Source organism: Acomys russatus, chromosome 9, assembly GCF_903995435.1.
Source record: "Acomys russatus chromosome 9, mAcoRus1.1, whole genome shotgun sequence".
NCBI classification, from domain to species: domain Eukaryota; kingdom Metazoa; phylum Chordata; class Mammalia; order Rodentia; family Muridae; genus Acomys; species Acomys russatus.
The window spans coordinates 53,352,148-53,377,777 of NC_067145.1; the positions used below are offsets into that span (position 1 = coordinate 53,352,148).

General features: G+C 46.9%; 1 protein-coding gene across 2 annotated transcripts in view; it reads right to left on the bottom strand.

The window, feature by feature from the left end:
- Positions 1 to 24,771, bottom strand: part of Camk1d (calcium/calmodulin dependent protein kinase ID) — a 389,294-nt gene extending 364,523 nt beyond the window's left edge. The window contains exon 1 of one of the 2 annotated variants that reach the window (XM_051151349.1): positions 24,385 to 24,771. In XM_051151349.1, coding sequence (XP_051007306.1) covers positions 24,385 to 24,476 — 92 coding nt within the window. In that variant the 5' untranslated portion in view covers positions 24,477 to 24,771. The remainder of the gene's footprint in view (positions 1 to 24,384) is intronic. The other variant, XM_051151348.1, reaches the window with a different exon arrangement.
- Positions 24,772 to 25,630: the final 859 nt, after the last annotated feature.

Here is a 25,630-nt window from a genome sequence, read left to right on the forward strand (position 1 = left end):
TCATGATTTTTAGTCTTAATTCTGGCTCCCGGCAGAAGAGAATGATGGGAGTGTCCTTTTGTAGGTCAATAAGAGGCCTGATGGGGGTAGCACGCCCCTGGATAAACTTCTGGATGGTGCTGGGTGCAAGGGGAAACAGGTAACGAGAGGCTTGGACCACTCAGCCTCACCCACCCCCGAAGCTCAAGGAGGGAAGAGGGGCTGGACAATGGACTCTTCGTTACAACCATACTGGGGTACACATCTGTGTGGCTGCTAGACACTATACCCTAAATTCACAGGGACCGAGGCTGCTGAATCCAGGACACGGCAGTCCTCACCTTAAGCACCTGCTCATCTGAATGGTCATGTGCACACATTTCACATCCATCCATCCCTTGGAGCCCCCTTCACAATAAACTGAAATATATATACATTTCAAACTGGAGAAGGGGCCTAGAAGCTAGGGCAGCCTTGTGAAACCGAGCCTGCCACTGGAGCCCAATAAAACCATGAGTTGCTATCCGAATCAACTTGTGTGACACTCAGCTGATGTGTGTGGAGTGGGAAGACCCAGTGGTGTGGGGAACACCAGGTGTCAAAACACAGTAACTAAATTCAAGACTCAAGGGTTTTTTTGTTTTTGTTTTTGTTTGTTTGTTTTTTTTTTTTTTTTTTTTTCTTGTTTAAAAAATAAAAAGTGCTTGGTTTTCTTTGGTTTTAGTTTTGAAGACTGGACCTCCAGCTGTCTATGTGGCCAAAGGTGGCCTTAAACTACTGACCCTTCTGCCTCTGCCTCCTGTATTAAAGGCATTCCCCACGCAATATGGTAATTTGGATAAAAATTGAGGCCTGGTGAATTCTAGGCAAGCAGTCTACCAGTTGAGCCATATTTCCAAAGTTCCACTTTGGATTTCCAAACCAGCTAAAAGACCACACCCACGACCTAAAAACTAGTCCGTCAACAGCACTGCCAGATTTATCAATCTGCCAATGGTACAAGCCCCTGGCACCAGCTGATAAGCACATTTGAAATGATCTAATTACCTAGACAGGAAACTGATCCTGGAGCCACTAGGAGACAGGAAAGGAGCCACTTTCTGATGCCACACCTTTGCCAATGCCACCCTTTGCCGATGCCGCACCTTTGCCGATGCCACCCTTAGGAAAACTCTGCCTAGGCCATCAATTCTGAGAAGTGCAAGTTGTTTTCTTAGAATGGCTTGCAAGCAAGTTTAAGCCAACATATTTCCTCAGCCATAAAAACTAAATACACCTCACAGAAGCTCCTAAGAGTTAGCCTCATCCTGGCAAGCAGAGGGGAAATCAGGGGCCCAGACTTTATCTACTTCAAAGAAGTTCTTACGAGAAGCTCTAGGCCCGGCTACTCATTCTGCAATCCCAGCCAGGCCACCGTCTGCAAGTTTCCAGTGCTGGGCTCCCTTGAGCTGAGAACTCATTAACAGACAATGTGAACTGAGCCAGTATAAAATGTCTACTGCATGCAAAGACAGATGTGCACACACAGGGCTCTCAAGCACCAGCCACCAGACACCACTAATCAACAACTGAAAATTACCAAGCAGTAATAAAAAAAAAAAAAAATCAACCCCATGATAATTTAGCAGATAAAGGGCTCCTCCTGCTCTCGGTCTCCAGGAAGAAAAGCCGCCCTCTGGAGCACAGAGCCGGGAACAATGACAACACGATCATTAAGCACATCAAACAATGCCCACGCCATGTCATGCTGCTGACAGGAAGGGTTGGCATAGGTGGAGCACTAAAACTGTAGCAGGTGTCAAGCTAAGAACTTCACATTTGTTAACTTATTCCATTCTCCAAACAGCTTGAGACAGTTCACCATGCTTCATCCATGATTGGGCTATAAATACCACGGCGAACTGGGAAGAGAAGGAAGATGGAAGTCACTTTACTCTGACAAAGGAGTCCCTCGGTGAGTTTCTGTCTCCTTAAAGAACTTTAGCATCTTAGGAGGTAGCCCAGCCAGTAAAGGACTTGCTGTACCTGAGTTCCAACCACCAGCATCTACCTAAAAAGTGGGGCATGGTGGCACATGCTTGTAACCTAGAACTGAAGTGGCAGAGAAACGTAGACCCACTAACGCTTGCTGGCTGGCCAAGCCTAAAAACTAGGTGGGCTGCTCTTGAAAAACAACACCTAAGCTTGACCTCTTCCCTACAAATACTTTCATACTTGCACATACATGTGCACAGGGGCATGCTCAACGCGCGCACACACACATGCACACACACCTGCACAGATATATACGTACATGCATACATACAAAAGAAGATTAGTATCTGAAATCCCAATGAAATTATGCAAAGTCCTCTGGAAACTCTGAACTCAGTGGGCCCATTTGTGTGGCCCTGTTGAAGGTTTCTAGCCAGCCCAGGTCTCTCTCAAGTTGATCAAAAAACAAGATGTTTACAAGGGCCCCTCCAGATTAAGCATCCTTAAGCTTGGACATTCCAAAATGCCCTTATATCTGCTCAGAGCGAGACAGAAGCCAGAGGAAGCCCTCCTCTGCTAAGCCTGCTTGCCAGAGGAGCATCACACATTAGAGGTTCTACAGTGAAGCTTGACGTTTTTCCAACTTCCATTTTCTTAAGAAATAGTGCCCAAGACATCTCTTTGAGGGATTCCCATTCTCAACCCAACTGCCCTGCTGTGACCGCACTGGGAAGGGGGCCACTGAATTCCTTGCTTTTGTAAGGCGCAGGGCTATTGTCAGAGCCAGTGTATACAGAGTGACCTTCTTTTGCTATTATTGTCAAGGCACAGCCAGCTCTTCTTTTCACTTCCACCTGCACTTTTATTCCCAAGTCTAAAGAAGAAAGGAATGCTTTCAACTGAGTCAGAATGGAAGGACATGCCTCAGCTAAAGGCAAGCTCTTCTGTTTTCATCTGAACCTCAAACTCTTCATGTTAACCCCAAAGAGAGGGAGAAGTGACCAGCTGGCTAATTTTATCAGTACCAAGCATATGAGCCTTAAATTAGTTCAGAACTGTTCTTAAGCATATACTGACTGGGCAGCATCTGCCAGTCTCCCCAGAATACCACTCTATTTTATAAGGGCTGCAGTTGCATGAAAAGCAGAAGTGACATTATGTCATCTGCTTTATAAAAGGACTTTCTTTGGCCTCCTTTCCGTTGTCAAACTAAATAATTGTTCCATAAACTAAGCTGGGAGTGACAGGTTCCTTGAAGCACTGGAAACCTCCACTCTGCCATTTAAAACCATCGATCCCCTTAACTGGAAGCTGGAACAGGCCCTGCACTCCTTCCTCTGCAAGGCTCAGACCTGAAGAAACAAGGGAGTCCTAGCTGGATGCTCACCAAATGGCAAGCGCGGCGTGTGTGTGTGTGTGTGTGTGTGTGTGTGTGTGAGAGAGAGAGAGAGAGAGAGAGAGAGAGAGAGAGAGAGAGAGAGACAGAGACAGAGACAGAGACAGAGACAGAGACAGAGACAGAGACAGAGACAAACAGAGACAGAGACAGAGAGAATGCACACGTCCTCATGGGGAGGTAGACATTTGTATGCAGATGTGCACACACATGTCAGTTTATGTGTATAGAGGCTAGAAGTCACCTCTACAGTGTCATTCCTCAGAAACCATCCCTGTTACTCTTTTGAGACAGAGTTTCTCATTGGCCTACAGCTTGCCAATTAGCCTAGGCTAGCTGGCCACCTGTCTCCATCTTCTTGGTGCTGGGATTAAAAGCCCATGGCACAATAACCAGTGTGTGTGTGTGTGTGTGTGTGTGTGTGTGTGTGTGTGTCTGTCTGTCTGTCTGTCTGTCTGTCTGTCCTGGACTCACTTTGTAGACCAGGCTGGCCTCGAACTCACAGAGATGCACCTGCCTCCCCGAGTGCTGAGATTAAAGGTGTGCACCTACACACGTGGCTATGTGTTCTGGGACTTAAACTCAAGTCCTCATGCTTGCATAGGAAGCACTTTATTGACAAAGCCATGTCCCCAGTCCTCTGATGCCTCTTTACTGTGTCTCTATCTCACCCTCACTGGCACTTGCCTCAGGCAAATGCAATGAGGTCCTACACTCAATTGTTTGGGAGGTACAAGGCAGGGCCCAGACACACTCAGAGGGTCTGGGGGAATACCAATTCTTGAATATGGGGGGCTCCTATTCAAGAATTTTAAAGTTGGAAGGGCTGGAGAGATGTCTCAGTTGGTAAAACATTTACTTCATAAGAAAGCATGAGTTCAAATCCCTAGCGTCGAAATAAATAAAAAAATGAGCACAGTGCTTCATGTTGTAATGCCAGGATTGGGGAGGCAGACAGAGGAGGACCCCCAGGACTTTGGCCAGGTCGTCTTGCTGATCCATGAACTTCAAGTTTAGCAAAAGACTTTGTCTCAAAAAGTAATATGGAGGGGGCTGGAGAGATGGCTCAGAGGTTAAGGGCACTGACTGCTCTTCCAGGGGTCCTGAGTTCAGTTCCCAGCAACCACATATAATGTGATTTGATGCCCTCTTCTGGTGTGCTGGTGTACATTCAGGCAGAGCACTGTATACATAATAAATAAATTTTTAAAAAATTAATATGGAAAACAATCAAGGAATACTCCCCCCTGTTGACCTTGGCCTCTAAATGCATGCACACACACACATAAACAAACACACACAGAATTTTAGGTCAGAGAGAACATTCAAGACACTAAGTGTAACATAAATCCCTTTGTACATGGGCCTGAGCACTGGAGGAGGTAAACCGTCTACCGTCTCTGAAACTTGCCCCATGTGAAGGATGTGAGACCAGAACCTCAGTGGTCGTGCTAGACTCCAGAAGACTAGGGCCCAGGCACCTGTGGGTTCAGCTGTTGGAAGCTTGCGCAGGATGAATCACAGGCAAAATCAAACCAGAACATTAAACAGCTTGGCTCCTGATACCTCTGGATGTTAACTCAACATCAGATACAGTTTTAGCTGCTTCTTATTGCTAACTAGTTCCTGTTACAACAGGAAAAGGTCGCCTTCCACCCAGATCAGTAGAGAAACAGATTTCAAAACATATCCCAAACAGAAACAGTGAGTAACTACCTATCAGGGTGGCAGCTCATCCTTAACAGAGGGAATGTGTCACATTTTTAATTTTCCTATTGCTTTTCTCCTGGTGTTTTCCAATTATTGAGAATATAAAAAAACTGCTTGAGGTACATAATACATGATGAGTCATTTATACGTAATAATAATGAGTCTTCAAAGTTAAGGAGCCCTGAGAAAAAGCCACTGGGTTTAATAATGTTTTGAGTAACATTTACGATACATTGTGATATGAAAAGGAAAAAAAAAACTGCTTTAGAGAAAGAATTTTTAAAACAGAATAAAATACACCTCATGTGAGGGTTACGGGTTTGGCATCAAAACATACCTGTACTAGCCCCCTTAGTATTTATGTTTATTCTCATAAACTAGTGTAGTGCCCTCAGCCTAATCAAATGGTGGTTAATGCAGAGATTCATGCTGGGCAAAGTGTTGAGAACACATGACTGTTGGGCACTTAGCCTTCATCTGGATGCCCATATCACCCTCTTCAAGGTTCAGTGACCAGAAGGCAGAAAAAAAAATATACAAGCCAAGCAATGTGGATGGGGCCATAAAACACTGACCGAGGATGGTGACATAGGCGTGGCACTCCTGAACCCGGAGGTACCATAGCTGCTGCAAAGTGCCCACACAAGATAGGACCACTGAGTGTTTCATCATAGATGGGGAGGGGCTCACAGGGCCCAGACCCACTCAGAGGAGCTGATGGCAGTCCAGGGCTACAGGAGGACAGGAAGAGGTGTAGCCATCTGTGATTTACTCATGCTCCAGTGAACAGCTCCACACCACACCTTTGTGGGCAACTCTCATTGAGCCAGGTGAGGTCTCTTACACACATGCACACACGTGTGCACACGCATACACACACACTGGAGCACGCACATACACATATACACACGCACGCATATGTATGCACACACACATGTACGTGAACACACACACACAAAGACATGAAAGTAAAATGGAGACTTTGTAGGAGAAGGGATTAAATTAGTAAGGTAGGAGGAAATTAATAAGGGGAAAGACGGACAAGTATAAGCGAACATATTAAATATCTGGAGGAAACTGTCAAAGAATATGTTTGGTTATTTGGTTGGTTGTTTGGTTGTTGGTTGTTTGGGTTTTCAAGACAGGGTTTCTATCTGTGTAGCCCTAGAACTCTCTCTATAGACCAGGCTGGCCTGGTCTACACAGAGATGCACCTGCCTCTGTCTCCCGAGTGCTGGGATTAAAAGTGTGTACCACCAGCTGGCTAAGTTAATTTTTTTAATTATCCGTCAAAAAAAAAAGACTGATCTGTTGTTGTCAGTTGCTGTAAGTGGCCACCTCAACAGCAACTCATGCAAAAGGACCAAGCGCGGGCATGGTAATCCTATACGTGTTCAGCCATTTAAGAAAACTAACCAGATGCCTCTGCATTTCTGTATGCATGATAGAACTTCCCAAAATCCTTTGCTGGTAGACACATAAGCTGTAGACGACATGCATGTGCCCAGTTCCAAGGACCATTACATTTTGCTTGCCAGAATCGTAAGAAAAGTTATACCTGGGTTTTATTTAGGATTTTGTTGCTGTTCCTGCTACTGCTGCTGCTATTGTTGATGTAGAAATTGGTTGGAAACCTCAGTTCTCTGGATGTGTTACAAATTACTTTCTTTGCCTAGAAGATAACTCAGTCAGTACAGCGCTTGCCTTATACAAAAGAAGACCTCACTTCCGGTTCCCAGAACGCACAAAACTGCCAGCCCTGGAGGTGCACACTGCTGGGTAGGTGGCACCAGGGAGCCACTCTGTCCTGCTAGGTGAGTTTCCAAGCCAATGAACTCAAAATACAAAACACACACACAAAAATTCTGAGAGTCTCGTCTCAAAATATATAGGTAGAAAGCAACAAGAAACAGCAGCCAAGGCTGTTCCATAGCCTGGGCACTTACACACATTGACCTGGATGCTCACAAACACACACATACACACTCATGCATACACACAAGAACATGCATGTGCACACACAGGTACGCATGCATACATGTATGCATGCCTACACCCATGCACATATACACAGAGATACACAAGGAAATGATTTGCTTCATTTTGCCAGGATAGAAATAGCAAAACAGTAACAAAATCTATTCCTGACCCATAAAAAGGTTATTAAATCCATTTCTTTCCTTAACTCAGGAGTTTTGACAAGCACACGCGAGGTCAGTTTCAAGGCCCAGCACATGTACCTACAGATTGAGATTAACTCATCTTCCATCTCTGGGCTCCAGGGCAAGCCTAGGAGAACAGTAACAAAACCAAAGATTCTACACAGAGCCGCTGGAAGGTCCCTCCAGGGAACCTACAAAAACAAGCCAGTGTGGGATGCATAGGACACATCCTGAAGGAGATGCCTACCCCTGTCTCAGTTTGCTGTGAGCTGCACACAGCCTTCTAGAAATTTCTTTAGACAGAACTAAGTTCAAATCTTGCTTGAGGACTTACCACATCACAAGACTTGAGGCCAGTCAGTTCTCCTCATCTGTCAATCAGGATTTAATCTACATGTGCTCATTAAATGACCTTCCACAAAGTCAAGTGTCCAGGGAAGCATGTTGTCCAGCAGACACTCAAATACTGGAAGTCATGCTTCTTTTTATCATGTCATCCACACACCTTTCCACTACACCAGTCCTTACAGATCACTTAGTACCAAGAAAAACCAGATGCTGGCAAGAGGGAACTGTGGGTTTCTTTTTACTCAGAAAGCCCAGCCAAGGTACTGAGGACAAGAATTTTTTTACCTCCAAGTCAATGAATCTAGGACATTGAGACAAAGAACTTGTCAATTTTTAAGGGGAAAAGCAATCAGAAGGTATTAATTATAAATGCCTAAAAGTTTTTCTTTCTAGCTTCAATTCTATAGATATATCTTCTGGAGAAAAATAATGCAAACCAAGGCATCATCTTTTGGTTTTATATACTAATAGGCAAAAAAATACAATCATAAAATTGTTAAAGGGCTCAGTTTATAGGGGGTAGAGAGAGACAGAGAGACAGTGACAGAGACAAAGAGACACAGAGAGAGAACCAGGGCTGTAGAGACAGCTATCAGTAAAGTTGTTTGCCACACAAGGGTGAGGACCTTGTTTGATTCCCAGAACCAACATTTAAAAGGTGGGTGTATTGGCACACACTTGTCATCCAAGCACTGGAGAGGCAGAGACAGATGAACTCTGAGGTTCACTGGCCAACCAGCCTAGCCTGATCTCAAAGCCCCAGGTCTCACTAAGAGATACTACCTCAACAAACAGGGTTGACAGTTCCTGAGGAACTACACCCAAAGTTGACCTTTGGCCTCCACAATACACCTACACACATATATGTATGTACATTTGCACACACACCTGCATATATACAAAAAGAGAGAAAGTCAAGTACACACTGCTTCTGGGGAGAATCTTAAGAGAGCAAGAAGCCACACTGGGAAAGATGGGGGGTGGCGGGGGAGTGTTAACCCAGAGAACAACAGGACATCAGTGGGGTAACCACAGACACAGCCAGCCTTGGCTACCCAATCAATAGAAGGTGGAGTCACTTGTAATCATCCACCCTTCCATACTGTGGAGCTAAGAGCTGTTCTGAAGTCCTAATGTGCATCCTAAGCTTATTTCTCCTACAATGCACCCTCTCCCTCTGCAAGGGCGAGAGGCCTGAAAGCAGCCTAGTGAGGGAGCAAGACGAAACCCACAGATTCAAACGTCCCTCTGGCTAATCTGAATGGTGAGCAATCCACACGTGGGAGACAGTGATGATTTAATGAAGAAATCTGGAGGAAGAAAATACGAGAGAACATTCTCGAGCGCTTATCAGTAACAAAAACATTTAGGAAAGCAGGCTCCCTCGGTGACCACAGAGGCACTTGCACTGCTTGGGATTTTTTGAAGGCAAACCAAGCTCTATATTACTCAGTGTTCTGGGTGTTTGGGGAAAATACAGAAGCACTGAGTGTAAGAACGTAGCTCTGAGTGCAAAGGGCTTTGGGCAGCATCATAGAAACATTGCACAAACGAACAGAACCACTGCTGGGGACACAGAGTTCAGTGTCAGAGCATCTGACTAGAATGTAGAAGGCCCTAGGTTCAGTTACAGGAATGGGGGGAGGGAGGGAAGGAAGGAGGGAGAGAGGGAGGGAGGGAGGGAAAGAAGAAAAGAGTCAGGTTGGTTGAGCTGAGGAGATAGCTAAGTGATTCCCTTGCAAGCAAAAGGATCTGAGTTCAGTCCCCAAAAATACACAGGCAGACAGACAGACAGACAGACAGACAGACAGACAGACAGACAGACAGACAGACAGACAGAGTGAGTGAGTAAGGCATGATGGTACACACTGTAACCTCCCTGCTGGGGAGGTGGAGACAGGAGCATTCCTGAGGCTCCCTGGCTAGCCACGCCTAGACTCTCTGGCAAGCTCTAAGCCAATAAGAGACCCTACCCCCAAAACAAGCAAACAACAACAAATACCTAGATAGGCAGCTTCTAGAACAACACCTAGAATTATCTTTGGCTTCTACACGCATGCAAATGTGTGCAACACATATGCGTAAGCACACACCCACAAACACACACACAACAACAACTGACCCTCTCTAGTATGAATCTAAGTTTGAAGAAACATAGGTGGCAAAGACCACAGTATGCTGTGCATAGCCATAGAACTCAAGGGAAGGGACCCAAGAGCCACTGTGGCCTTGCTTTCACCAGAAGTATCTGAGCCATTAGACTGATATTCGCAATTGGGACCCAACCTATTCTTCTTCATGTGGCTTCTTCATTATGATGACAGAGTACAGCCATCACAGGCCACAGAGATAACACGAAAGATTCTCCCAGCATTCCTCACCACAGAGGCACTTGAAAACTGATGAGTAAATGAGTGGTGGAATGCTTGCGCAATGACTATCTGGCCTCTTCCTATCACAATCCACGTGACCACCCCCTTAATGCCAGCCCAACGCCTCGTGACACTTCAATATCTCCAGCTCAATCTTTCTGAGCTCATTCCAACAAAACCAACTCTTTTACAATCATCTCTAAAAGGCTATTGTGGTGAGGAACATTGTTTGTCAACTTGATGTGATGTTGAGTCAACTAGAGACAAACCTCTGGCCATGTCTGTGAGAGATTGTTCTAGACTGGGTTAAGTGAAGGGGGAAGATACACCCCCAACTGCCATCCCATGCTCAGACTTTGGTTTGATACCCAGCACTGCATAAGCTGGGCATAGAGGTGCATGTCTCTAATCCAGTCTTAGGGAGATAGAGAAGGATCAAGAGTTCAAGGTCATTCTCAGCTACAAATTGCATGTAAGGTCATCCTGAGTGACATAAGATCTTGTCTCAAGGCAGGAGAGTAGAGGACAGTAAAACAGCTCAGTGGGTACCAATGCCTGCTACCAAAAATGACAGCCTGAGTCTGATCCCTGTGACCCATATCAAGGGAATAACCAGTTTCTGAAAGTTGTCCTCTGACCTCCACACAGTGGCATGGACAAGCGTGCACTTGAGAGCATGCATGCACACACACAAATGTAATAAAAAAACATTAAGACAAAAAAGCTTAAAATTAACTTAAAAGAAACAGTCAAAGCCTCATAGCTCTAAGTGGCACAGCTGGAATTTGTGTGTCATCAATCTAATCAAAGGCAATATTCCTTCTCTTCCGATCATCGCTCATTTTCCCAGCAAGCATTTAGGCATTTACTAAGCATACTGGTATTCATTCTGAGCTAGGTTCTGTCTGTGGGTAAGACCTGCTCCCTGGGGACATGGGGATACAAGTACCCACCTCAGCATGGGGGCTCGAAGACCCAATATGCCCTGCCCTCAGCTCTGACTGCCTCGTTGATTTGGGCACACATGGCCTCTGATCCACAACACAGCACAGTGGGAGGAAAGCAGGCAGAGGGAACAAAGCACTAACTGCTCCGCTCTGCTTTTCTCAGCAGCCCATCACACCCTCAGGGTGGTCACACCTGCAGAGTGAATCCCAAGGCCACAGGCATGTGAAAACAATGACTAGGGCATGTGAAGCCCACAACACAGCATGCCCTCTAGGAACCATGGCTGCACTGGAGGTGGGGCCCGGTGAGGTGCTTGCCAACATCCACTGTCTACACCCACAAGGCATGGCAAGAAACCCTCAGCCAAAGAGCTATGGGCCTGGATATTGTCAGGCTTCTACATGGAACCTTGAAGCGGTCACTCAATCTCAAAGCTCCTGGTTTTTATAGGCTGCATCAGGAGACTGCTGGGCCACCTACCTGCTCTCCATGCAGTAAGAAAGACACTGTCGTCTAATTGCAAGCCACACTGAAAGTCTTTTCAAGGGAATGTATCAGTCAGCTTTCTGTCACTGTAACAAACAGTAAAAACCAAGAGAAGGGGGTCTTGTAGGGCTCGGTGCAGGGTTGATAGCCCCATTGCTTTTGGACCTGTTATAAAACCACAAATCACGGTGGAGCAGATGGGAGAGGGGGAACAGATGCTTACCTGGTGGCTAAAGCCAAGAGAGAAAGAGATGCAGAGCCTGGAGTCCCACCATCACTCCCAAAGACCTGGAGTCCCACCATCACTCCCAAAGACCTGGAGTCCCACCATCACTCCCAAAGACCTGGAGTCCCACCATCACTCCCAAAGACCTGGAGTCCCACCATCACTCCCAAAGACCTGGAGTCCCACCGTCACTCCCAAAGACCTCTCACCCAGCTTTTGAAAGTTCCACCACATTCCAACAGTATCAAGATTAAAAACAAACAAAAACCAAACAAACAAACAAAAAACAAGCCTTTAATGCAGAGGTGATTAGTAGACATCTAAGATCCAAACTAGAGAGGGCGGGGACATAGATCCTGCCTTCAATCTTCAATACCACATCAATCAACTGTGGTCCATGCACACAATCCCAGCACTTGGAAGGCAGATACAGGAAGATCAGCGGAAGTTGAGAGTTATCTGTGGCTACATAGCAAATTTGGGGCCACCCTGGGCTACATGAAATCACACCTCAAGGGGGGGGAACGGGTGGAGGAACTATAGCTAAAGGTCTGAGGTATTTGCACATTGTTAGAAGAAAGGGCTGTGTGTGAAATGGTATTTATTTTGTGTCACCTGTCATGGAGCAACTGAGAAGCCACATTCCCTCATCTTGTCCTATCAGGGACAGTCAGCCACCCTTGGATGTGACTATTGTTTATCTCCTTTTTCTCATGTGTATTATTAGCTCTCAACAAGCCTGCTAAGCAGGATCTCAGGATCTCAGCTTGGCACCAGGTTTCATCACACTGCTGAGCCTGGGGACATCTTTAGAGGTGGTGATAAGGGCAGAAGAGGTGACCAGTAAGTCAAGGAATGCTATTGCCATAACCACCAAGCCAGCACAAAACACTGATATGCCTCACACAGCCGTTCATCCATGGTGCTCAACCAAGACAGCCACTATCACATCTGGAGCCAGCACCAAACCTAAGCACAATGGCCTAACCACAGTCATCAGCACTGGGTAAGAGCATGGCAGTGGGTCCTCCAGGATTTCAATAGTGATTTTTCTAAAACACACACATGTAATAGCTAAAGTGCGATAAACACTAAGTGAGGGTAACTGTGTGATGGTCACTGTTAGATGTCCCCTGTGTCATGAGCCCATTGTGTTGTGTACATACGTACATACGTACGTAGTGTGTGTGTGTGTGTGTGTGTGTGTGTGTGTGTGTGTGTGTGTGTGTGTGTGTGTGTGTGGAGAGAGAGAGAGAGAGAGAGAGAGAGAGAGAGAGAGAGAGAGAGAGAGAGAGAGAAGAGGGAGAAAGAGAGAGAAGGGATAAAGAGACTTTCTAGAAGGCCTCTTACCTGCAAATAAAGCCCACCAGATACCAAGCACATATATGAATCATGCTCTTGGAGCTCCAAAACTGTAAGCCAAGTAAACCTCTTTTCTTTATAAATTACCTAGTCTACAGATTACTGTTACAGCCACAGAAAATGGGCAAAGACAAACCCTTTCATGTTTTTCAAATCCTCTCACTAGATATTTGTGGGTTGTTTTGTTTTTTGGTTTTTTGTTTTGTTTTGTTTTGTTTTGTTTACTATTTCTAAAAGATTTTCCTTTTTTTTAATGGCCTTTTTCGAGACAGGGTTTCTCTGTGTAGCCTTGTCTGTCCTGGACTCACTTTGTAGACCATGCTGGGCTCAAACTTACAGAGATCTGCCTGCCTCTGCCTCCCTGAGTGCTGGGATTACATCCTTGCACCACCATGCCAGACTTCTAAAAGCTTTTCTTAAGGTGTCAATCACTTAAAAGCTAAGACTGAAAACAATATAATAGTTAATAATAAATAATTAATAACAACCTCAGTTGTTTGACAGTAATAAATACCTCAGTAGGGCCAGGTGGAATATACTAAGAAATTTTGAAGGCAGATTCTAGGTCACTGTATGACCAGTTTCTACAGAAGCCCTGCCCAAAAGATGATAGCTACAATTTTAAGGGTGAGCATACTGCTAACGTGCCTGGGAAAGGCTGGTTTGTTATAAAGCTATAATCTTTATAATAGAATAATGCCTTTTTTTGTGACATGGGCCTCATTGTATACTCTGCCTCACACCTGGCTTGCCTCATTTGGGGCTTATAAAACGTCTATAATATCAGCATATGATTCATGCATATCAAGATAATCAAACCACACTGAGGGTGCGGTCAAGATTCTGTTCCTAACCGACAGAGCTGGCAAGAAAGCTCAGGTTCCTGTCCTCTATGTCCCCCTGGAACTTGTCCGAGGAGAATTTTGCTCAGGTCCCTAAACCCTGAGTAGCAAGGAAGTGGACCCATGCGGCACTGTCTCAGCGAGACCCAAACCAGAGCTCCCTCCCAGCCAGCAGTTTCCGACATGCTGTGCTGTCCTGCCACATGTATCCACAGAAGGGTGATGGTTTGGTCTACAGCTTAGACACACGTGAAGACATTCTAGGTTAAATAAGCTTTAACACACAAGGCCTTGAGTCCGTTCACGTAAGGCATCTTAAAGAAGTCAAAACCAGAGAGACAGACTGTGGCATGGTGGTTGCCAGGGGCCTGGGGAAGGGAAAGAGAAAATTATTAGTTAATGAGTACAGAGGTACAGTTAGGGAATAGTAAAAAAAAAATCTATAGATGGATGGTGGTGGTGGTTGGCCAACAAGAATGTTCTAGAGTGAACGATAGAGTTAGAAATGGCTACAATGGTTAAGTTTTATGCTACATATTTAAACCACAGTTGTTGAAACAAAAAGTAGTAGGATACAAATGTGAAGTCTTGTCATTACATCCTACTTGTAAAAAGGGCCACAGAAAGTCAACATTTTTTTCATCTTCACTAACCACCAAGTCTGTTGTGTTCATCTCATGGACTCCGGGGCTCTCTCTAGGCCTGAGCAGGACTGTAATTACCATGTAAATTTTCACTTCCTAGAGTAAATATGCCTCAGAAAACAACCATGAAAGCTTAAAACGAAATCTTAAAGCATCCCTTCTCTAACTTGAGAACAGCCTCATTTTGGCAATCACATATAAGAATCATGGTCCTTGGTGCTTTTTACCCATTGATGAGGCCTATAACAAGGGACTCATTAACCAATAACATCCACTTTCAGGGGCTGCCCAAGGTTTTATTTAATATGATGCTTTCAGGATTCCATCTATAATACCAAATCCAACTTAGTGCAAAACTGGTTTCGATGATCCAAGTTGTACTCATGAAAGACAGAGAAACACCCCTCAACAGGCAGAGCATGAACAATCAAGTTCCCAGCAGATCGTTGACCACAAACAGAGGCCTACAAAACATGATGAGTTGCTATTAGAATGAACGTGTGTGACACGCAGCTGATGTGTGTGGAGTGAGATGGTGTAGGCATACGGTTATTGTATAGTTTAAATGATGTCTGGTTGCAAGCTTTGCTCTGAGAATTTACTGTCTAAATGTTCTGTAAACTCTGCTCCCCAATTGTCCCCCTAATATGTCAATAAAGCAACTTACAGCTAATCGATGAGCAGGAGAGAGAATAAAGCTGGACTTCCTTCCAGCCAGGGAAAGAGGAGTTAAAAGAGGAAGCAGGGGATTCAGCCAGGGGATTCAGCCATGGGTAGAGGCCCAAGGAAGATTGGGAGGAAAGAGCTAGAGCCAAGGAAAGCTACAAAGTGCAAGTATTGCTGGGATGTTTCCTGAAAGTAAGACAAAATAGCACAGAGGGTTAAAAATAGACTTAAACTGCTCAAAATTGTGTTGTGGAACCTGGTATTATAAAAGAGTCTCGATTATTTGTGTGATAACCAAGTTAAGAAATAAGCTGAGAGAAACAAACACTGTTTTATAAAAATGACTTCAACAGGATGATCCATTGGTGTGAGAAACACCAGGGACAGAGAGGCCATGGCCAATGTGGAACCTCACTCCAAAGCGTTATACTTAGAGCCTATGACCTAAGAAATTTAGAGCATTTGAGATTGTCTCCTGCTTCCCATTTGAAAGCCCCAACAAAGACAGATTATAACAAAGTTTTCCCTGTGCTTCTGCAGTGTATACATGTGCACTGTGCCATTCCCAAACACACTAAAATAAATGCAATACATTGATATTTTAAACTATACAATGGCCTGGGGACTAGCTCATCAGCAGAGCACTTACTACTTGCCTACCGTGTGCAAGGTCCTGGGTCCCATCCCTAACGGTGCCAGAGAGTCTATTTGTGTCTGTGTGTGACATCAGTGCTAACTGCCAACTTGACAGAATCTAGAATCGCCTTGCCTCTGGGGGATTATCTTGACTACATTAACAGGGGTGGGAAGACCTGCCTACTGTGAGTGGCACCAATTCCTAGACGTCATAAATGGAGAGGAGGAATGCACGCATTTACCGTTCTCTGCGTCCTGCTGTTGGGTGTGATTGTAACCAGCTGCTTCAAGTGCCTGATCTTTTGACTTCTCTGCCATCGCTGACTGTACCACTGAAGGGTGAAATGAACCCTTTCTCCTTTGAATTGCTTTTGTCGGGATATTTTTTTTTTCACATCAGCAGGAAAAGGAACTAAGATACAGTGCATGCCTGCAGATGTATACCTAGTATGTGGGTGGATGTAAACATGCATGACCATGTGTGTTGAGGCCAAAAGACAACCTCAAGTGTTACTCCTTAGGTACTATCCACCTTGTTTTTGGGACAGGGTCCCTCCCTGGCCTAGAAATCATCAAATAAGCTAGGATGGTAGTCAGCCACGGCTGCTCAAAGCAGTTCCAGTTTGGTGACAGCTCTTGTTAATTCATTCCCAATTCTGTGCCAGGCACCACCCAGATGTCATTGAACCCCTACAGCAATCCAGGAGGTGGTAACTTCTATCTCCACCTTGACACAGAAAAACAGAGGAAACCTGGTATCTCAGAGCTACCAACAGCTGTGCTGATGTGAACGTTATATTCCGCTTCTATTGCCTCCCCTTCCTAGGTTCAGCAGATAAACTACCTTTAGTACTTTGTGCCCCCAAGATCGAGTGTCCACCAAGAACAGGATCTGTAAGGGCTCCAGAGACAGCTCAGCTGGTCAAGTGTTAGACCTGAGTTGGATTCCCAGAACCCACATTAAAAAGCCAGGTATAGTAGTGCGCACTTGTAATCCTGGTGCTGTAAGTTCTAAACCAGTGAGAAGCTCTGTCTCTTAAACTAGGTAGGCAGACGACACCTGAGGAACTACATCTTAGCTTGACCTCCGGCCTACACACACACACACACACACACACACACACACAAGTGTGTGGCAAAAACTCCCTTTGTTTTGTTGTTGTTGTTGTTGTTGTTGTTGTTGTTGTTGTTGTTTTGTTTTTGTTTTTTAGTCCTGGAGAAACACAACATCATGGCACAGAGCTGATAGCTGAAGTCACGGAACCAGCGCAGCCTGCCACAGAATAAACTTAGCGTACTGTGGCATGCATCGGGAGGTTATTCTTGGTGCGATTAGAGCCTGAATGATGAACTGTGTATATATCATATAGACACTGTATAATAAGCCTTCTTGTAAAACTCGATCGGATCTAATAATCATAAGGCAGCCAAAAGAAATGTGTTCCCCAGCACCACAGAAAGCCAAAAGGGCATAACCAGCGTGGACTGAGGGGGAAAAAAAATAAGGTTGGCATCTATCCCAGCGCCCACATGTGCTCCTGTTTTAACTACATAAGCACTGAATTGGCCATATCGAGTCAAGGGGAAAAAAAAACTGGTCAGATGATTATGGCACCAGGCTTGTGTTGGCCATCTATTAGAAATTCCTTCACTAATTAAAAGAATGTGAATCCAATGGCCTTTGGAGTCTCTGCTGGTCCCTGTGAAATTGGAGATGCTGTGAGATCCCAGGCGCGAGGTCCAGGAGCCTGCCATCCTCCAGCAAGCTGACCAATAATATGACAATTCCCTACTGATTTACCAGCTAAGCCCTTGGAGAGGGGAGAGGAAGGAAAGAGGGAGGAGAGAGATGGCAGGGGATTTAAGGAGATTTATCTGGGGAAAGGAAAGATTACAGGGATTTATGGAGACCCAGCCAAAGGAAAGCTCAACAAGTTAACCCCTACAGTCCTCCCCTGAGAGTGCTGTCTGGTGACACCAGCTAACCGTAATTACTGCGCATGACAGGCTTAAATCACAAAGTGACACTTGAGACCCAGTCTCAGTAGACCCTCTGGGAAGAACCTCTGGCCCAGAATTCCACTTCCCAGATCCCACTAAGCTCTTGCATAAGAACACCAGAGTGAGTGGCCCTCTGCACCTATTCTGCAACCTGTTTCCACTCACCTGGCACACAGTAGGCACTTCCTAACCTTTGCTCTCCAGCCTGACAGTAATCATCACAGCAAACACAAGAATCCCTCCCCTGATCAAGGCCCTCCAAGTGCTCCCTGGAGCAAGGGCACAAGTCTCTTCTTTAGTTCTGTCTTTCCACTTCCCCTCTGACCTCTCTCAGACTTAGCTGGACTGGAACCATCACAGCTTTACTTCTTTGTCTCTTTTCGAGACCGGGTTTCTCTGTGTTAGCCCTGGCTGTCCTGGACTCTGTAGACCAGGCTGGCCTCAGACTCACAGAGATCCTCCTGCCTCTGCCTCCTGAGTGCTAGGATTAAAGGCGAGCATCACCACGCCCAGCGTTTTTGTCTCTTTTCAATTTACGTAGAACATAGTGGGCACTCCAAAGATAACCTCAGGTGCATAAACTAAATTTTTTTTCTTTTTTTTTTTCTTTTTTCTTTTTTATTAATTTATTCTTGTTACATCTCAATGTTTATCCCATCCCTTGTATCCTCCCATTCCTCCCCCCCCCCCCATTTTCCCATTATTCCCTTCCTCTATGACTGTTCCTGAGGGGAATTACCTCCCCCTGTATATTCTCATAGGGTATCAAGTCTCTTCTTGGCAACCTGCTGTCCTTCCTCTGAGTGCCACCAGGTCTCCCCCTCCAGGGGACATGGTCAAATGTGAGGCACCAGAATACATGAGAAAGTCATATCACACTCTCCACTCAACTGTGGAGAATATTCTGACCATTGGCTAGATCTGGGAAGGGGTTTAAAGTTTACCTCCTGTATTGTCCTTGGCTGGTGCCTTAGTTTGAGCTGGACCCCTGGGCCCAAATCTGCCTATCATATTGTTCTACTTGTAGATTTCTAGGACCCTCTGGATCCTTTTATTTTGCTATTCTCCCATGCGTCTCTCATTTAGAGTCCCAATAGGATGCCCTCCCCTCTGTCCCAGTTTCCTGGTAAGTGAAGGCTTTCGTGGGACATGCCCCTTGGGAATATACCCAGAAGATGCTCCAGCACACAACAAGAAAATTTGCTCAACCATGTTCATAGCAGCCTTATTCATAATAGCCAGAACATGGAAACAGCCTAAGTGTCCCTCAGTAGAAGAGTGGATAAAGAAACTGTGGTACATATACACTATGGAATACTACTCAGCTATTAAAAACAAGGAATTCCCGAAATTTGTGGATAAATGGATTGAACTAGAAATGATCATAATGAGTGAGTTAACCCAGAAGCAGAAAGAATCAAATGGTATATACTCACTTATACCTGCATAAACTAAATTTTTATCACACCTCCAAACAAGACTGAGAAATCCAAACTAAGAGCAGACGCTGCAGCTGGGCTAGCCTCCCAGAGAGACCCCAGGCTTCTCAAGCCTCTTTCTCTCTCTCTCTCTAATCTTTCCAGTGTTCTTCACAGATGCTAAACGTCTGACTGACCCTGAGATCAGTAAGATCCCTTAAGCAGCAGTGCATATATGCAAACACCAAGTGGCTTTGAATTCTCTATACACCCTCCACCAAAAGAAAAGGTAATCTCTTTCCTATCTAGCGGTTCTGACAAGTCAATCACTTTTGTCCTCAATGGGTGTTATTGAGCCATCTCAGCATCATAAGGATGAGGCAGGTGGGAATGATGGCTCCTGCCCCACAGAAATATTCATTTATTCTCCCCTGAAGCAGCCAATGTGCACTTCGTTAATGAAACAGACCCATTGTCATGCCCTCTATTCGGGATAAGGGGCTGGCCTGTGCTGTTTCATCTACTGGTTGAATGGTCACAAAAATGTCCCTCCACAGCTGAGCATGGTGGTTCACACCTTTAATTCCAGGGGAGGCAGAGGCTGGCAGAGCTCTGAGTTTGACCCCTAGCACCCACGGGAAAGCTGGGCACTATGGTGCTTGTAACCCCAGCGCTGGGGAGGTAGAGATGGGCAAATAAATGTCTAGGCTCCCTGGCCAGCTAACCTAGCTAATTAACCCCAGGCCAATAAAAAGTCCTGTCTCAAAAACCAGCGTCCGAGGTTGACCTCTAGCCTCCATGAATGTGCAAACACATGTGCTTACTCTGACTCACCTGCATGTAAACACACACATACGTGTACACACACACACACACATCTTCAAATAGGAATGAGGTCCACCTAGTCACACAGGGTGAACCCTGAGGGACAACAATTAGAAACGCCTCCCGGACACAAGTGAACCACAAAATATCATCAGGTTGTCAGGGTGTCTGAAAACCTCTCATATCCTTCTCTGAGTAGTAGATGTGAAATTTCTGCGTTTTTAGAAGGTGCTAAAGGAGATCTCTGTGGCAGGGGGGATGGCTCAGTCAGTAAAGTGTTTGCCTTACAAATATGAGTACCTGAGTTCAATTCCCAGAACCCACATTCTTTTTAAAAAAATTTAAATAATAAAAATAAAACGCTAGGAGGCATGGTAGCACGCACTTTTGCAAGCCAGCTGGAGAGGTAGAGGCAGGCCACCTGCTGGTCTCTAGGGCTTGCTGCTCAGCCAGCCTAGCCTACTTAGTGAGTTCCAGGCCAATGGAAGACCCTGCCTCTAAAAAAAAAAAAAAGTTGAGGCCTGAGGAAAAACAGCCAAGACTGTTCCCTAGCCTACACACCTATATGTTATGTGCACAAACACATGCATCTGTACACACACACACACACACACACACACACACCTCCAGCAGAGATGCCTCTAAACAGCCTAGCAAATGCAGCAACAGAAATGTTTACCATTTCTAATTTGCTGTTACACAACATTTGTTTGCTCTCACTGTGTGCCAAGGATCTGAAAACATGTTGTTGATTAATAAACAGTAATTAAGCCTCAGCACCTCATTCGGAGATATGGTTAGGTTCTGGGATCCCCCTCTGCAGACTATACTAAAGTGAAGCACAGAGGTTGAAAGAGTGTCCTAGGGCCTGACCTAAAGGTGCCAGGAGCCCCTTTCCCCTCTCTCAGTTTCCCCTTTAATCCTCCAGATCCAGCCATCTCTCACTGGGCCTCTATTCAGGAAGGTCCCTCTAAGCACACTGACAAAATGGCTTGACCCTCTTCTTGTAATGGTAAAATTCTAGCCTATAAGGACAGATACTGGCTAAGACTGCCAAACACAAGGTTACAAAGCCTGGCAACTGAATCCTCCTGAGAGTTTGTGTCTGTTCCTTTGGTTTTTTGTTTTGTTTTGTTTTGTTTTTTATACAATGACGTTTTATTTCAAAAGCACCTGTTTCTGGTAGAGCTTTTTTGCCTTAGAACCTTGAAGATGTTTGGTGAAGGCATGGGGAACGTGTGACTGGAGCTACACAGATGTGACGGTACAGAGTCCAGTTATTATTATCGACACCTCTGGTTCCTCCTCAATTTCATTATAAATAAGAGAAGAGTTGAGATTTAAAACCCACACTGAAGGAACAGGAGGTAACTTCTACAGTCAGACTCAGGCCAAGGTCACTAGACTGGGCCCAGGGTGAGCCAAGCATCCTTGACTTGGGACCACTTCCAGTAAATTCAGGGAGATGGTACAATCAATGGTGATAATTCAAGAGCTTTGAAACCCTTGCATATCTAGAGAACATGTTATTCATAATAGTGCCTGTGTATATTCTTATTAAACTTGGCTCTCCATATACTAAAACCCTTCTTTAAATTATTTGTAGTCCTGGGATGTAACCCAGGCCTGTCACAGGAGGCAAGCACCCTCCACTCACCTACATCCCTTAACTCCTGGGTTAAATGACCAGTTTTAGACTATAAAGCAGCTGAACAGCATTGAGGATCATGGAGAGGCGCTCGGGGCCTGGAAAGATGTCTCAGTCGGCCACGCAAGCATGAGGACCTGACTTTCCGTTCCCATCGGCCACATAAAAGCTGGGCATGGCAGCCCTCATGCATAATCCCAGCACACTTGGGTCCCTGAAGCTCACTGCCCAGCCACTCTGGGCACATGGAGAAGCTCCAGGGTAGGTTCAGTGTGAGAGCCTGCTTCACAGAGTAAGGTAGAGAGCAAAGGAGGGAGAGAGCCGGTGATGGCCTCTGGCCTCCACGTGCACTCGAACACGCATGCGCGCGCACACCTCTCCTACAGGCTCTGAATATTATCTCCATCAGTTAGTAGCTAGCTCGTGAGCTCATGGGCTCTCTGTTGCCTCAATTTCCTCATCCAAAAACTACGGGTAGCACTAAATGACTATGTCATAAATTTAATGTGTGGATTAAATGATTAATACACATGAGGAACTCAGGAAAAAATGCCTACCGCTTTATATGCCTTTAAGAATGTCACCATAACTCAGGGAAGTAAAGGCAGGTGGCTTGCTGTGAGTTTGAGACCAGCCTGGTCTACAAAGCCAGTCCAGGACAGCCAAGGCCACACAGAGAAACCCTGTCTTGGAAAAAAACAAAAAACAAAACAAGAATGTTACCACAATTGTCAATACTATTATGTCATTTTTTTTTTTTAAGCCTGATCATTGCATTTCTAGTACCATTTTGGGTACCCTGTCAGCATTACACCAGGGGGTTTCTTTGCAAGGAATTCTTTCCAGACAGAAGAGGCCCTAAGAGAGAAACAGCTCATGTACACAGCTCAAGTCCATGAAGCTATTTTGCCTGCGCTCAGGTCAGCATGAAAGCGAGGCTCCATCCTTGGCAGACATGGAAGCCACTCCAGTCAACCCAAACAGCACGTTACACAGCACAATCTGCTCACAGCCAGTTCCCTGAGCTCAGCAGCCTGACCACTGCAGAGGTACAGGTGCTGGGGTTATGCCAGTGAGGAGACTAGGTGAAGGGAGATTGTGTCTACCTGCCTGAAGGCTGCAGGCAAGGGGGTTGGTTCCTCGGGCAGGTAAAAACACTTAAGAGGTTCACACATGAAGCTGGCTGTTCCTCAACCTCCAGTCTCCGCATCTGCAGCCATATGCCAGGTCCCTGACTGACAAGCAAAAGGTCCATGTCTGGTTTCCTGTTAACTTGTGCATCTCAGAGTCACAACCTCAATCCTCAATGAGAAATTTTAAAAGTTTGGACCAGAGGTAACCTCTTAACCCAGAACCTTCTCTGCTTGAAAAGCTAAGAGCCCTCTTACTTTATTTCCACAAAGATAGCAAGTAGGTGTATAGAGATGCCTTCCCTGGTGCCCAGGAGCCGCAGCAGGGTGACCCTGTTCTGAAGCTCAGCACACTGCACAGGTCTGTCCCGAGAATCTGGAAGCACAGCTGTGAATGCCACCCTACAACTTCTCTCTGGGGGAGGACCCACTGCAGGTGGGAGTGGGGGAGGGGTGAAAGGAACTAATTGGCAATATTTAGCTGTGGGGCTCTGAGCTTACAGCAGGTCTGAAAATGGGGTCCTGGAAAAGCAAAGCAAGTGCAGAAATAAGGTTGAAAGAACAGCACTCAGGCAACACAGATACGCCCCCGGGAAACACCTCCGTCTTTCCCTCCCTGTTGTCAACAACGCCTTAAGCCCCCAGCAAAACGCTCATTTCCTGCAGCACGTGTGTGACTGTAACTACACGAACAGATACCGATTTTAAAAAACAAACAAACAAACAGAAACTGACCAAGTAGGGGGAGGAAAATAACTCGAACTTCAGACTCATTCACAGCAGCGCTGAATTCTTTCACAGCCCCTGTACCTATCTGAGGCGCTTCAAAACAAAACAAAACCAACTCATGCGCAGGAAGGGAACTGCAGCTGTACTGAGTGGCACATGTTCAGAGCACTGATGACATACACTTTTGCTGGTTTCTGCTTTCTTAAGATGTAACCATCAAGCAGGAGCCCCGGAGACAACCGCCCCTAAAGACTCTCTAACCCTCCTCCCACCCGGACATGCCTCCCAGCGCGTGCCGCTGACCCTCCGTGAAATGTACACTCCGATGAGGCTCTGCCCACATGTCACTTTGACTCCTGCGAAATTCTTCCCGCCCATCATTCTGCGGCCATCCAAAGTCTTGCCTACACCTAGTACGTGCATATGTCAATTCCATAGGAATATATGATGTAAGGACGGGACCAAAAGCTTAATTTCCTCGTGACTACTTTCGTCGACCCAGTGCGCCCATACACACAATGAGTAAGTGCACACAGCCAGCGATCAGCAAGATCCACCATGCTCAGCCCACAGTCACGCGTGGGGAGAAAATCGGTGGAGGGCGGTGGTGGCAAGGGAAATGGAAAGTCGTCCGCCCGCGTGGGCTGTTTTCTGCGCGCCCAGCGCTCCCCTCCCCCGCCCAGCGGAGGTGTCACCCGTGGGCGCAGACCCACGCGGTGGACTCGCGGAGGGTCTCCGCAACAGCAGACCATGGGACAATGAGGACACAGCGCCCAGGCAGTTTCTACCGCGGCGGTGGCGGCGGCTGTAGCAGCGGGAGCCGCCGCTGCAGCTGCAGCCACTGAAGCCACTTCCACCCTCTGGTCCCCAACACCCACTTACGTTCCGAGGGTCTCCTTGAACTCAAAGATCTTCTTGATGTCTTCCGCTTGCTTTTTCCAGGAAGAGCTGCTTTCGCCGTTCTCCCGGGCCATGGCAGACTAGTGCTGTGAGGCGGCCGGGGGTGCGCTGGGGAGGGGGCGCCGGCAGCGGGGCGCGGGCGCAAGGGGATGCGAGGCGCGGGGATGCAGAGCTGGAGATTGCGGATCTCAGGGAGGCTCGGGCTGCCGCAGAGCTTCCTCTTCGGCAGTTTCCTCTTTCGCCTTGGCTGCCGCCGCCGCGGTCCCTCCCTGGCTCTAATTTCTACTGCTCTCCGGCACAGACTTCCTGCCTCTGCTGCCGCCTGCCAGCCTCACTTTCTGCTACTTTCTTGCCTGGCTCCTGCTCCCTCCCCGCCGCCCGCCCCACTCCCCCAGCCCGCCTCCTCCCGCGGGCTCCCCGCCCTCCTAGTGCACCCGGCAGCCTCCCCGCCTCCCGCGAGGCGGCCTTCGGGGATGTCCCGCTCTCCCCTCCTCCCCAGGAGCACCCTGCCCTGGGCGTCCGGGTTCTGCGCTTGACCACAGGGCCGCGAACGCTCCTGCGCTATCCGCGCACCCTGGGTCTCCTAGAGAGGACGGGTGGGGGAACCCGGCAGGTGCCAGGCGTTGGAACGCGCGGGGGAGCCCTAGTCTTTTGGGGAGCTTTATTATGAAGTCAAGGCTGGGGCGCCCGGGCTTTCCCTCTTTTGGGCAGGAGGGGGCGCCTCTGTTTGGCGCCCGGAAGATCCCGGCAAGGCGGGTATGCAAGGCTCACAGATTCGGGGCGCCCAGGGCGGGGCGCTTTCACACACCCAAGAGCTGGTGGCCCAAGCTTGCTGTGCCGGAGGGTGGGTGGGGGCTGGTTGTCAAGGCAATGGGCGGCGGCCTGGATGTAGCCACCGCCGGGCGGGCAGGCGTTGACTCCTGGCCCCAGCTTTGCCCCAGCTGGCGCTCTGGGAGCTTGACGTCTCCTCCCGATTCGGCTGCTGGAGCTGATTCGCATTGCACCAAAATCGGCCTCATGTCAATTTCGGAACCGCTAAAAAGAGCCTCAGAGTGTACCGGACAGGCATACCCAGGGAGGGCCAGTCCTGCCTGGTGGTCCCTTTGGGAGCAAAACTCTTGGGGTTATTTGGTCGCCAAATGATGGGTGGGTGCGAGACACCATGGCTGGCGTGGCAAGGGACTGGAGTGATCGGACTAACTAGGGTTTGAACCCTTCTGATATGCTC